We start from the raw sequence: 14064 nt of genomic DNA on the forward strand, positions 1-14064 counted from the left end.
CGAGGATAGATAGGAAATGTGCAGATTCGGGGCCTGATTTACTGATGATACTGATTATATCAATGATATAGGACTGGCTAAGTAATCAACTAATTCGGATGTTTAACGGATAGAGATCGACCCAGCAATTAAATTTCAAAATATATGATAAAATCTCGAAATATTCGGCGGATCTGACTGGTACTCCAACAGCGTCGGTCTAACTACTGAAAAAACTTATCTTTCCGAGAAACAGAACCGTCACTGACTTGTGTTATTTCGACAGGATTAAGCCGATGTGATTACAATATAGGTATTTCTCGGTGGTGCAATTGAAGCGAGCAGAAAACCTCTAGGACTGTAAAAAAGGTCTAGTCTAATGATGAGTTCAGAGATATAGACTAGGCAGAACAATCAGGTGTACAGACGGACGAAATAAAAATGAAATAAACGAAACTATCCTAATGATGTAATCAGTGAAATTACATTGAACACGTGGTGTAGGATATTTCAGTCTAGATTAGTGATTTTTCCCACCTGTTACATGAATGTGATCACGTGACAATATCTCAGAACAAGCACAAATAACTCTCAGTGAATTTACTGACCTTTACGTGTTGTCAGTTTAATGAGGCTCGGTAATGAAGACTATCTATTATTGATCACAGTAGAATACAAACATAAATTGTACACGTAAGTACTTACCTTCACAATATCTACTTTTCTTAATCGACTTTCACTATTCCTACATTACTTAATTGACCTTCACATTTTCTACATTACTAAATCGACTTACACATTTCCTTCATCACTATAGCAAAGCTTCCCTGTATTGCTTGATTTCGGCGTCTATTTCGCTAGTGCGTCCTATTAACAGTCATTGTTAAATAGGGACGTTCCCGGTTTTGAAATGTGGAGTACATTGAGATATACCATCGACCTATGGATAGGTTGCACTTTACAATTACCAAACGTGGGTTTTGAAATTGACACTAAGAAGATAAGAGCTGTTAATAGATTAGGCATGCTAATTACTCGGCCACCGCCTTAGTAAAACGAAATTGTAATAAATGTAGTATACGTACAAGCAATGCACAGTGACTGGTCTGTTCCCACTTTGTTTCTGCCATATCTCAACTTGGTCCAATAACTCCAGCAGCGCGGCTTTCGAGCTCGGAATCACACTCATTTCGGGCCAGCGATGGAAGTGGAACTGTCTCACAACCCGCGGTACCTCTTGTGGCTGAAGAGAGACACCAAATAAAATGAGGATCAAACCATCAACAACGAATTTATTTCATGTTCTGATATTCCATGTAATTTATTTTTAACTTCATCGGGATATGAAAGAAATTTTGTTGCAAACTGTGTGAATCAATTTTTCATACTAAATGATAAAATAAAATGCGTTTAACCATTATTTATTTCCAAATCAATACTATACAATCTATTATGACGTTATGATAACGTCAGGGTTTCGCGCCATTCACGGATTTGTTCTTCATAGTAGAATGAAGAAAAAGAATCTGCCAATCAGAGGGTCGGATTTAGTATGAAAACGAATAGAAATTAATTGTTTCGTCTAATGGTACAGTACGGTATTCTAATGGCTTGAGAGAAACTTCAAAGCAAAGGCAAGCGATATTCAGTTAAGCGATAAATAACACTGTGTACTCGAATAAAAATATTAAGCTATGAATTTCATTATGCTTAATCATAAATATTTCTTATTTATTTATATTAACAACTACTTCCTATACTAAGTAATATTCAGTGATGATTACTTCCGTGTTTTCGTCGATTCTTTATGAATGTCAGAATAGCTATGTGTCATTTATGTAACGACAGTCTTGGAATGATAAATAACGTTTTTATTTGACAAGATGTACGGAACAAATTTTCATTGCGAAGGCTTGTCATTTGTTTACTGATCGTTTGATAAATTTCATACGAAATATATATCCTCTTCGTATGAGATGTTATGCTGCGTTATATTGATCTCTCGATGTTATTTTGGTATCCCCTCTATGACGTGTAGTGTCCCTTTAAGGAATTCCAGCAGTCAGACAAAGTGATCTTTCCGATGAAATATAATTCCTTCATCATAACAAACTTTACCTTTAAGGATTTGTTTCGTCTTAATTTTTGATAATGGAAACATATACTCGTTTTTGTCATGTATAATACCATGAACATAATCTTGGCGCAATTAAATTGAAACGCAGCAACTAAATTTCTAAATACTTGATTTGAAATTTGGTAGATTTATGGGCCAAAAAGAGCCATTACCATATCTAGTCTTTTGAGAGAAAGGTTAATGCAAAGGGATCATGTACGGCTGCAGTATTGTAATGTCGCATGTACAAATAGAGCACCAAGTACTCCGAAACGATGGAAGTGAAATTATATTATATTTGATCAGTTACAACAACATGTTTTATATTGACAGTTTAACATTTTAAAAGTATTCCCTGCTAATTGATATTTCCAACTTGCCCTTTGAAATAAATTTGCAATGATAGTCTTGATATTTGGAATGTTTGGAATCATTTGGAATGTTATTGGATTTTTGTGGTAATATCAGATTAAAAAATCGCCAGGAAATTATGAAAAACCAGAAAGTGTAACACTATACACATATAATGTCAAGAAATAATCTGATTTTTTTTCTATATAAAACACCTCGGATGCGGTGTATCATTTCGGACAAGGGTAATAAGTCTACAGTAGGTAATATATTGATACAGTGATGAGGTTTTAACAAGGGAGAACATTGAACTCGCAAAGGTAGAAACTAGGAATAACTTCAATGGTGTTTATCAGAGGGAGCCATGGTAGTGACATTAACTGATGGAAGCAACAATTTCTCTGTGTGGAGGAGTGACAAGGACAGGCGTGCTATCCACTACATTACACTCACTATGCTTGGCATTAGACCCTAAACTACGTAGGATCTATAAACCTGACATTAGGAAATGTCAACCACATTTGGGAGTTAGTTTTATCCATATGTGACTGTAAAGTACAGTATTGTTATATTAGTATCAGAGTTGATTTCAGCAATGGGAATTGAATTTTACGTATGTCTTACGTATCGGTCACCGTAAAGCCTCTAACGATCACACTGGGGTTATATTTTATTTACGATCGTTCCTTGGTTTCGGGTCGTTCTGACGTAATGCGTTCGATACTCGAATCAAATTGAAGTTTACTTACGTTCTGTGTATTTGTGACGGTAAAGTCCCGTACTGTTATGCTAGGATCTGACTTGATTTCAGCAGTTGTCTCCACAATAAATGGTCCATATTTCTCCCCACATGTGTCTAACGTCCAATATTGCTCCATCATCTACGAGTACATGAACGAAATCTTGCATTAAAAAGTTGTGGCGGTTTTTCAGTTTCAACGCTTTTCGCAATAGAAATTTTACGCTTAATGACTCTTCTTATCACATTTTATATATTTACTAGTTATGAGAGTAAATCATGGCCCACACTTGTCAATTAAGGTATGTTTGGGCAAAATCTGACTAACACAAAATCTTGGTAAGTCGCAGCCTATACTGGTTTACATGGCTAAGAACAAATGAACCGAACATGTTAATGCGTGTCGATGACTGGCGTACCATGCATCCATAAACTATAGAATGATTTTAAAAGAGTAAAAGCAATTGATAAAGAAGGTCACCTCGTCGTGTGGATCCACCTCATTCAGCATCACGATACAGTAAGAGTTATGGTCGTAGATCATCCTCCAGAAATCCACCACCGTGTTGGGCATTGGCATCTGAGTGGCTATGTAGGCATCCTTCCGCCGGTAACCCTAGAAACAAAAACATTCACTCTAAGGTTGGTTCATACAGAAGAATTGTACTACTCTTGAAAAATTCCAATTTGTAAGACGTATAAGGCATGAGAAAACTACTAGGCTTGTTTTGTTTCAATTCTGTTCCATAGATATATACTGAGAAATTTCAAGTAAGCCCTGGGCCTGTTGTCATGGAAACATACCGACGCTTTTCTACATATACTAAGACTGTGACTAAAATTGTTCCATGATTTAATCTAAGTGAGGTAATATTTCGTACTGTTCTGAAATATTTCTGGAGAAACCAAATGAGGCCTAGTTGATTTTATTGAATACTCAAAAGAAATTCGTTTAAATGGATACGTATCAGAATATTTCGCTTTCTATTACGTATTTGTTAATGTATACTAAAATAATCGGTGTATACATTGCAGCAGTTTTGTTACGTAATCTCATCACATTGATGATCAAATATGTTGTAACGTGTTATGAATATAGTTCCTCAGGCGCAATGCTTTTACCATTATAGCCATCGATCAAATATCATTCATCAAGATCAAATTACAAATATTCCTATTCCAGTATCAGACATTAATATCAAATTATTACTCGACCACTCAGCCGTATCAGTATCGACCTGTTTCTGACGGCGACGACGACGACGATGATTTCGATGATGATGGCGATGATGATGACGGTACTTACATTAAGGAAGGTTGCGTTGATATAATCGTTGTAATCCTCTACACGGGTCATTAAGTATGGCCGACATCTGTTGGCTGTGAAGGAGAAACAATATCAGGATAATGATTAAAATATCTTACCCACATAACCTACCGATATCACGTCAGGCGTGTTCTAAAATTAAAACCAAACCCCTTACTGTGGCTCAGGTGTTCAACTTTTACTAATAAGCGGCATGATTCGTTATTAATGATAAGTTGCACTCTTTAAGTAGTGCCGCTTGTTATTTCCACATGATATGGCACAATGGCGATGATGAAGACTTTCAGAATTAATATCAGTATCTGCGACAGTTTCAGCGTTACTGAATCTTGTTATAATTTGATCTCTGATCATTAAAATAGACGTGTCATTAACTGAATATGAGTAGATGTCATTCATTCCAGTTCGTCAACATTCAGTATTTATTGCAATGGAACATGATCGTTAATCATATTTTAAAGATGATACATGTATGACGCAAAACATGTTTTATCAGATTACTACCGCATTCATTAGGACACTCTTTATGTTGAATTCTTGTGTAGAAGACTTACCAGGTACAATGATTTTACATCTATTTTTGAAAATATTCTCGGGACGAAGTGCCACCGTCGTCTCATCGCGTTCCATTGTGTTCGTTACTAATTTTAGTACCTTAACCAAACAAAATATTTATTATAAGTGCATAAATACAATTTGGTAATTCTTTTCCATCTACAGTGTAAAACAGAGTTGTAGCATTTATATATGTAATGATCGCACACACACATTCAAAGCTTAATATTAATATAACAAATATTGATTTAAACATTAGAAATGTCAAAACAGAATGAAACATAACTTGTATATAGTTACAGTTACAGTAAAGACACGATCACTATTCTGAATATGTGATGAAAATTGAATAAACTATTTCAGAAAAACAGAGCTATTACTGATAAATGTCTATTGCATACACATGAACAGAAATGATTAATGATTCTTGATTTACGACCTAAGGAAATAGGGCGACCACCCTTACTGGCTGAAACAGATGTTATAGACTTATATTTGAAAACAAAAGTATGGCTATATTATGATTTTAAGAGAACATTAAAACCACTTTTGTACAACAGCATACCATAACCTGTATACATTTACAAAATAATCGACCTATTGCTAAACAAATTTATTTACTGATGAACATCTACACAGACAGACAGGCAGAATGTATTGAATACGATGCCCTAAACATTTCTATTGCTGCTGTCAGTTTTCGTAAAATTATTATGAAAGTGTAAGGTTTATAAATATTTACCTCATACTGCTCATCTAGTTTCGTTTTCCCTATACTTTGTTCATACTGCAGGAGTTCTGATAAGGTGTCTGGATAAGAATCGAGAGTTATTGTTGTGTCTCCACATATTAAGGCTTCCAGCAGAACGTCATAAACAAACATGTATTGTTCCTGAAAACCAAACAAAAAGACGTGCCATGCCACAGAAATCTTATACTAATGTCACGCTAACACGACATCGTTCTTAGTGTGAACCAAACTTTAAATAACACACTAAACAACACTATCCTATTATCTAGGATAAAAGGAAAGCGAGCATGGTATTGCCGTTTGACCATAAATCGCGTCTGGTTGTATACTGTCTTTTGATACACTGCATCTTCACACGCTCAAAGGAAATGATAATGAACCTACAAACACATACTCCTTTGGTAAATACAGATAAATTTTAAATAAATTCAATTTATCACAATTAGATTTCAGAGATAATTGAATGTTCTGATGATTACCAAATGATTAGCAATAAAACAATGCCTAATAAGACAGTTTGTACTTACACACTACTTTCAATGATAAAATATTACTGTTAGTTTCCTCAAAAATTACTTTTATAATCAAAATGACATCAGTAGAGCATTTTCCTCTATACTAAACTCACGCAGTTATATTCATTTAGTTATTGAAACAATTATATCCTTTAACATTTATGTACTATCCAGTTATATCTTTGTCTACTATTTTTTGTAAGACATACAACACACCGTAATTAAATACTGCAGTAGATAACAACTTGTTATATAACCTATATATGATATTTAAGAAAAGAGTATGTTTAAGAATTAAAAACTAATTTGGTGCGCACAATTTTGCTAACTACAGTTTAATATACATTTGTTGAGCACGTGTGTTTAAGAGGACGTTGCTATAGTCTTCTTGTGATAGATGTGACTTCCTAATCAATATTCCCTTCTACCACAAATTTGTTATGACCGTTGTTATAATAATTTGGAGTCACTCATGCATGAAATGAACAGCCTAAGTGTGTAGTGAAGCGTGAAGCAAACATTACCAGCGTCTGGACCATATTGACCCTCATTGTCCGCATCTGTTGGACAAAGTTGTGTACGTCTATGAGGCCCTCGTTCTTGGCTTGGTCAAGGTTAACGTCCACTGCTATGTATGTGCCTGTCCGACCAACGCCAGCACTGTAAATCAAGCAGAGGCAGCTATAGACAAATGGCCGGTTCAAACTGTCGCTTTAACCGAATAACACAATAAACCCTAAGGACAGACTCAACAAACTCTTCTCATTTCCTTGGGACATCATCAACATGTATCTATCAACAATTGTTCTTTCGGGGTTTTTTTTCTCCTCGGGAAAAAATACAGACTTCTACCTGTTGCTAAAATATGGACAGAAAAAAATACAGTCTACAGTTGAAGGTGTTGTAAGGTATTTTGAAAATAGCGTGTAAATAACGGTATACAGACAATTGCATTTTGACCGAAGTATTCACCAGTTTAATGCCTAAACAGTGTTTTAGATTGGCCTTTGTTAGTTTCCATCCACAGCGGGGTTTGTTACAATCCTGCCCGCCTTTATTGCCCCCGGCAAGATGTATTAGCCATTCCGTCGGGTCGCTTGTGGAAGAATGCGATTGGTATCGCCTAGCACGTGCGATACCATATTCGGAAATAGAGGTTTATAATGGAAAAGGACGGGGCAATATCACTTTTGCATTTAATGAATACATTTACATGTGGGAATGCTGGACTAGCTCGTGTGATTGCACATGATTGCATCAAACATTTTATTGGAGGAAATGGAAGGGAACAATGGTCAACGAAATCCCTAATTTATACAATGTACTGCTCGCAGCATGATGTTAAAACGTGTCGAGCATTTTTTGGTCCGTCTTTGATATTGCCTTTTTTAGAATCAGCGGAGGCTGATGAAGTATCGCTACCAACAGCATATCCGTAGTACGCTAACCATTTCATTGTATAATTTACTTAAGGTGTTAAAAAGTGATTATCTAGCTGAACGCGTCCACCATGGGTTGGCACATGAGGATGAAGGAGAGAAGTGAAGGATGGAGTGTCGCCACTGTTTATTGATCAATGAAACATAAATGCGAGGTATCCAAGTTATCAGGTGGTACTAGAGAACACAAATGTAACTTTATAGATCACCTGCTAAGTACTTCACGGTGAGTCAGCACCGAGGCTACCCGAAAGGTGTTTTATATAGCAGTTTATCACCTTACGTTATACTGATCGTAAAACACCGCCAAAGCGCTGTAACAAGGTGTTGTGGTGCCGGTGGTAACCGTAAAGACTAAAATCACGTATGATTTTCCTAATCACCGTAACACTATCATCAATTTTATCGCCCACATTAGTATGTGTTATAGCACTGATGTAATGTTATAAAACAAAATATAAAGCAAAAAGCTTGTGATTCGTCATTTATTTCATTATAAACCCGGCATATCATACACCTGATTTATTCACGAAAGGAGATTATATTGCAAAAATAAACGTATACCGCTATATCGCGTTCATTGAAACGGAAAAACTACTCGCCTAATCAATGAACACCCATGTCGTCACATTCATGCAGGGTTAATAAAATATAAAGCTCAACACATGTCTAGATATTTCAATATAGGCCCCCGGCCGAACCTCTGATCATTAACAGTCACCTAGGGGCAAGCCCTAGACCGGATATTGAAGAAATGAATCATATTGACCGCAAAGTGGGCAAACAGGGCATGTGCCATGTGGAAAACCCATCAATGAATCAGCAAAACAATCGGCCACCAATCTAGTTTCCTAGATGAGATTTCGATCCATAATGTTGATAAATAATTACATAAAACTCCGATTATCCCATTGTCCATGGGAGTATTCGTTAACGCTGCAATTAGTCCGGTCACATGGAAGGGAAATCTGCGACATTTCAGTAAAGGATCAGACGTTCCATCAGACAGGACAAAGAGAACATTTTTAAAGTTGAACCACCGTCAGTAATTGGTGAACAATGAAAAGCAATCACTGTTTCATTGCCATTGTAACAAATACAACGAGCCGACGAACTATCACAGTTACAAAGGGCGTAACCCAGAGGGACTCTACAATTTATGCTAATGGGTACGGGTCGGTGAGGGAGTTGTAAATTCTGATTTGTGTACCCTGCGTCTCTGACATATTTACGAGAATTACGGAGCGCTGTGGCGTATCACGATGTACAGGTTTCAGGAATCGTGAATCTAGGACTCCCGACATAAAACATACAAGCCATTACACTTGTGTGTGCGTAAACCCACACCATAAGGAAAGCCTATTTCAAAGCCGTACATCATTCCACACAATAACAGACATATTTCTGTTGACGAGGTTCAACAAAAGCTTTGTATTGGTGAAAAAAAGCATATGTTCAGTGCTTTACAAACCTAATTGGTAATCAATAAACGTAAAAGTCAAGCAAAATATAATTCCGGAACACAAGGCCGTGCGGAAGCTTGACAGAGCACAACATATTGTCTCCTACATCCAGTAATGTTACCAATGACAAAATAAGTAACCATTTTAGCATGCCTTGAATTTCTAAGTATGAGAAATGTGGTCTGGACATTTCTTAATAGTTATAATGAGTTTACTGCGCATGAACGATTTATAAATATATCTGTTATGTCGAAAATGTGAATAGTGGGCAACATACATTATTAATCATAATATCAAACAAAACAAAAACTGTACGCTTCCTAAAATGCTTAAACCTGGGATATATGCATAAAACAAAACCTGTCTAGTATTAAAAAACGTATAATGGACCAGCACATAGACAGCAATGAGTCTTTTAAAAGAGACAAAAATAATTCATCATTAACAGCCTAGAACACATATCCTAGAGATTTAAAAACAATTTTACTTTTACAGGCATGAGGCTAATCTGGTCATTCTCATCAATGTTATAGTTGTTATAACGATATTCAATAACTAACAAATAACTCAAACTAAGAGATGAGTTTAATCAAAATAAGTTACTTAGGGCATACAATAATCCACTAGATTATTCTGTTTTACTGCTTTTCACTAATGCATCATTGTAATATATGGATGCGTTGAACTATTAATTAGAACCTGTTTAACACTGCCGACATATTTGGGCTTCCCAGGTTCACAGACTGATATATTAAACATAAAACATTGGAGACGCACGAGTTAACATTCGATTATACGCTAAAATAAGCATTACCTAAACAAGTACAATCTAAGTATTTTGTGATGCTGTTTATACTGCATATATAACAATACGGTTGAAGCATCCATTTAGCCTACACCACAACTTGATAGATATCTGGTATTGGGATGCCGCGAAGGACAAGACTAATGTGCTCATGATATAAAGGTCCCCAGAGATTGTTTAAAGAGTTTCAAAACAATACCGTGAATTTATGGACCTTAATGTCATAAGATGTGGGCAACAGGCTCGACACTGCCGATAATGTTACCGAATCATATGGTCTATTTGCTAGAGCGAAGGATGTATGAGTAACTGTACTATTTTAGGCTTCCTGAAGGCCTATGATATATTTGTACATGCAGCAAATGGATATTTCAGAGGGGATAAGCACTTTTTTATACAGATAAACAGTAAATCAAAATTTTCGGTGATGAATTAGAAGAAATGAGGCACATCTCGAAGATTTATTAGTAGATATGGACACATCAAGGAGGAACCAAAAACGAAACATTGGAACTTGTAATGCTATTACACGAAAGGTCAAACATATTTGTGATATAACACAAGATAGAATTGAAAGCACACAAAATAGAAACTTATACAATAATTCCACTTTTTTTAGAACACGAAGACTTATAAGAAATCAACGAAAATAAGGATGCATATTTTTTCCACTGACGTTTTTGGAGTCGTGCATTGCTACGAACGATAGCGGTAACCATCTGTGTATTTATCATATAATTGATTTCGGTTTTGTTAGTTTAACGTCTTATTTACAGCTAGGGTCAATAAACGATATGTCAAGTTTAATTTGTAGGTGGAGGAATGCCGGAGTACCAGGAGAAAAACCACCGACAGGCGGTCAGTAACTGTCCCACATAATATTCGAACTCGCGACCCAGAGGTGGAGGGTTATTTATCATATACCCCCCCCCCCCCCCACACACACACACACACATACACACACACACACATACACACACACACATACACACACACACGCGTTATATCAAAGTATGGCCAACTTTTGCCAATGTTCAATGCTTGCTCTGCAGGAAGGGTGTTAGAAATGTACCTGCTGCCACTATTCCATGATCGTAAAAGGCGACTAAATTTAGGATTTTATCTTTTCTCTTCTTCCTAACTGACTTTATCTTTCCTAATGTCTCTCTTGGCACCGCTTCATTTTTGGCCTTGAGTTGAGCGTTCGCTCCTGTGAGGAAGGCTCTGGGTTCTGTCCTCTGGCCGAGACACACCAACGTCTATAAAAGTGGTAGCTTCTGCTCCTGCTTAGCGCTCAGCATGTAAGGAGTGGGACGACTGGTTCGCCCGTTGTTACCCACTATAAAAAGGGCAACAGTTCTATATACAAGAAGACACAACACAAACATACCGCAGGCACCTCGCACTTCACACACGCTACACACTGTATATATGGGAGGCCGTCCTCACATGACCCTGGCTGTTAATAGGACGTTAAAATAGTCAAACAAACAAACAAAAAAATGATCAATGAGGATTAACAAAGTATACAAACCTGCAGTGTACTATGGGAGGCCCTGCATCAAGATTATCATAGGCCCGAATTTTCTGTCGCAGTAACAGCAAGGAGTTACCAAAACGAGGCACCCCGTGATCCGGCCACGTTGTGTAATGGTATTGTTTTAGCTCGCTGAAATGGTTACCCTGGAAACAGCATAACAACTTAAATCTCTGCAAGTGTAGTTTTATGACACTATCTCAACAGACATCATCATTAAACAACAATATTATAGAACTTGGAATACGGATAACATGAAAGATTACAAGATCAAGACTACGTAAGGACATACAATTTTGAGTTTTAACACCATGTAGCATATTTGAGAAATATTAATTTTGATTTTGATAATTCAAAACATTGATTTTATTAACCTTCGTGCACTTTACATTCATGTCGCGACTTTGAACATAAATTATTGAGGACACCAGAATCATTATTCTTTAATGACATTGTAGTTTGTATTATAATTCATTTCGGCATGTGCTGCAAACGTGGATATTTTCGCGAGAGCTAATTTTCGTAATTTTCAATTTTAAACATTTCGCATCGGTGTTATTTTTACAATACTTCGGGCTTTTGTAAATATATTTGATATATTCCCATAAATTTTACAGGCGGTTGAAATTTTCGCGGCCTTCGCGAACTTTATAGAAGCTAATTACATGTTCAATTCTTGACTCTGATGTCTAGGGATAGCTACAACAAATATATAATGATAGCATGATAGAATGTTGGACTCACCTTAGAGAGTTGGAATGTACGAATTGTGAAATCTGGAAGATGGTCTACATCGACAAGTTCTACTAATATACCAGCATATACTTCCTTCCCTGTATCGGGCCAATACTGCTCACACTTTTTCTAAAATAAAATTGTTTTCATTCAATTGTACAATAACTATATTTCTTAAAACGATATTTCACTAGAGAGATATCAAAACATGAGAACAAGTAGAAAAGGTCATTAAATTAATAATTTTCTGTTGATGTTTATGCACATCTTCACTGACGAGACAACATATGTATTCGTTACTTTACTACTTCCTATGATAACGACTGTGATCTACAGGTAACAGATACCTTGCCCGTTTCCGTCGGATGTATTCGTTACTTTACTACTTCCTATGATAACGACTGTGATCTACAGGTAACAGATACCTTGCCCGTTTCCGTCGGATTTGTCAGCATTATTATTGTCTTGGATTTCTCTTGCCACGCCATTCTCCATATATGGTCTATAGTAGGTTTTGTTGGCCCTACAGCAAATGAAACAAACTCGTAGTTATGGTAATACAATCTACAATTATTGACACCAATCTGTATCAAAGCGCTTACTCTTTTGTACTACCGGATCGTTTTTCCCTTTTACTTGTTTATAAATGAATTTCCATTAATTTTACTTACATACTTGTTAAATTTGTTACATTGACTTAGAAATAAGACAATTCTTATGGTATTAATGATTAAATGATTAAGAAAATAATATTTCCTGTTAAACTGTTGCATACAATCATTAATAACGTAAATAGTATTTGCTTACACTATAATTACGTTTCTTAATATAGATACCAGAACTTTCTACCGGTGTTATCTACCTGTTTAAATAAACACTAGGAAATCTTTATGTATAGAATAACACGTAATAAACTGATGTATCTCTGTAGCTACATCTTAAAAGGAAAAGTCAGTTAATCAAACAAAGCTATCTGATCGTCAAGTAATTGGCCACGTTGATTACATCTAAAATAACACACCAAATCGATTTCGCTCCTAACATATTACGTCATAAACTAGCAATGACGATACGAATCAAACATTCCAAAAATATGAAAGTTTGAATATGACCTGCTGATGTGTTTTAGCGAACGGCAAAGCTGATGTGAAATCTCGTAAACACAAACAAATATGATATCCTCCTCGGAAGCAATTAACCATCTCCTCCATTCTAAGATTCTATCCGTCTTGGAGCGAATAAGGAAGAGCAAATTAAATTTCCCAACGTTCCCTTCATCCAGATATAAATGTCGTATAATCTCGGCAAACAAACGTTATATACTAGTATATCAATGATGTGGCCGGTTGTTTTGCCTTCTGTCTATTTTACTTTGATAAGAAGCACACGCGCCTACCATTTCATAAACATACGTACCTTGCGCCGCTATATAAGCTTTGGATTTCTTATAACCCTGTAAAGAGAATTAACAAATGACGAGATTGTCAGGCTGTGATTTGATGTAGACGCCATACTGTTATTTATCAGTAATTAAATAACTTCATTATAAGTAAATTCATAATAGTATGCTACAGACAGCGAAAATGATTTGATTGGATAATAACAGTTGGAGACGTGATGTGAGAGATACTCTCTTATTTTGTAGACATAAAATAACTTAATACACATTTAATGTAAAATTATGGTGAATTAGCAACACCGTGTTTGTCCATTTGACAATGTCTTATGACAGAACTTTATTATCAAACATAA

At 36.0% G+C, this 14064-nt stretch overlaps 1 protein-coding gene across 2 annotated transcripts in view; it reads right to left on the reverse strand.

Annotated features, from left to right (window-relative positions):
* The window catches only part of LOC138325813 (receptor-type tyrosine-protein phosphatase mu-like), a 130047-nt gene that overhangs the window by 9694 nt on the left and 106289 nt on the right, over nucleotides 1-14064 (reverse strand). For both annotated transcript variants that reach the window (XM_069271738.1, XM_069271737.1), the window contains exons 22-32: nucleotides 13729-13765; nucleotides 12738-12835; nucleotides 12322-12441; nucleotides 11575-11723; nucleotides 6858-6993; nucleotides 5810-5959; nucleotides 5067-5166; nucleotides 4492-4565; nucleotides 3667-3801; nucleotides 3196-3327; nucleotides 1065-1222 (exon numbers count right to left, since the gene is read on the reverse strand). In XM_069271738.1, the coding sequence (XP_069127839.1) occupies nucleotides 1065-1222; nucleotides 3196-3327; nucleotides 3667-3801; nucleotides 4492-4565; nucleotides 5067-5166; nucleotides 5810-5959; nucleotides 6858-6993; nucleotides 11575-11723; nucleotides 12322-12441; nucleotides 12738-12835; nucleotides 13729-13765 (1289 nt within the window). The remainder of the gene's footprint in view (nucleotides 1-1064; nucleotides 1223-3195; nucleotides 3328-3666; nucleotides 3802-4491; nucleotides 4566-5066; nucleotides 5167-5809; nucleotides 5960-6857; nucleotides 6994-11574; nucleotides 11724-12321; nucleotides 12442-12737; nucleotides 12836-13728; nucleotides 13766-14064) is intronic.

Source organism: Argopecten irradians, chromosome 6 (genome assembly GCF_041381155.1).
Source record: "Argopecten irradians isolate NY chromosome 6, Ai_NY, whole genome shotgun sequence".
Taxonomy (NCBI): domain Eukaryota; kingdom Metazoa; phylum Mollusca; class Bivalvia; order Pectinida; family Pectinidae; genus Argopecten; species Argopecten irradians.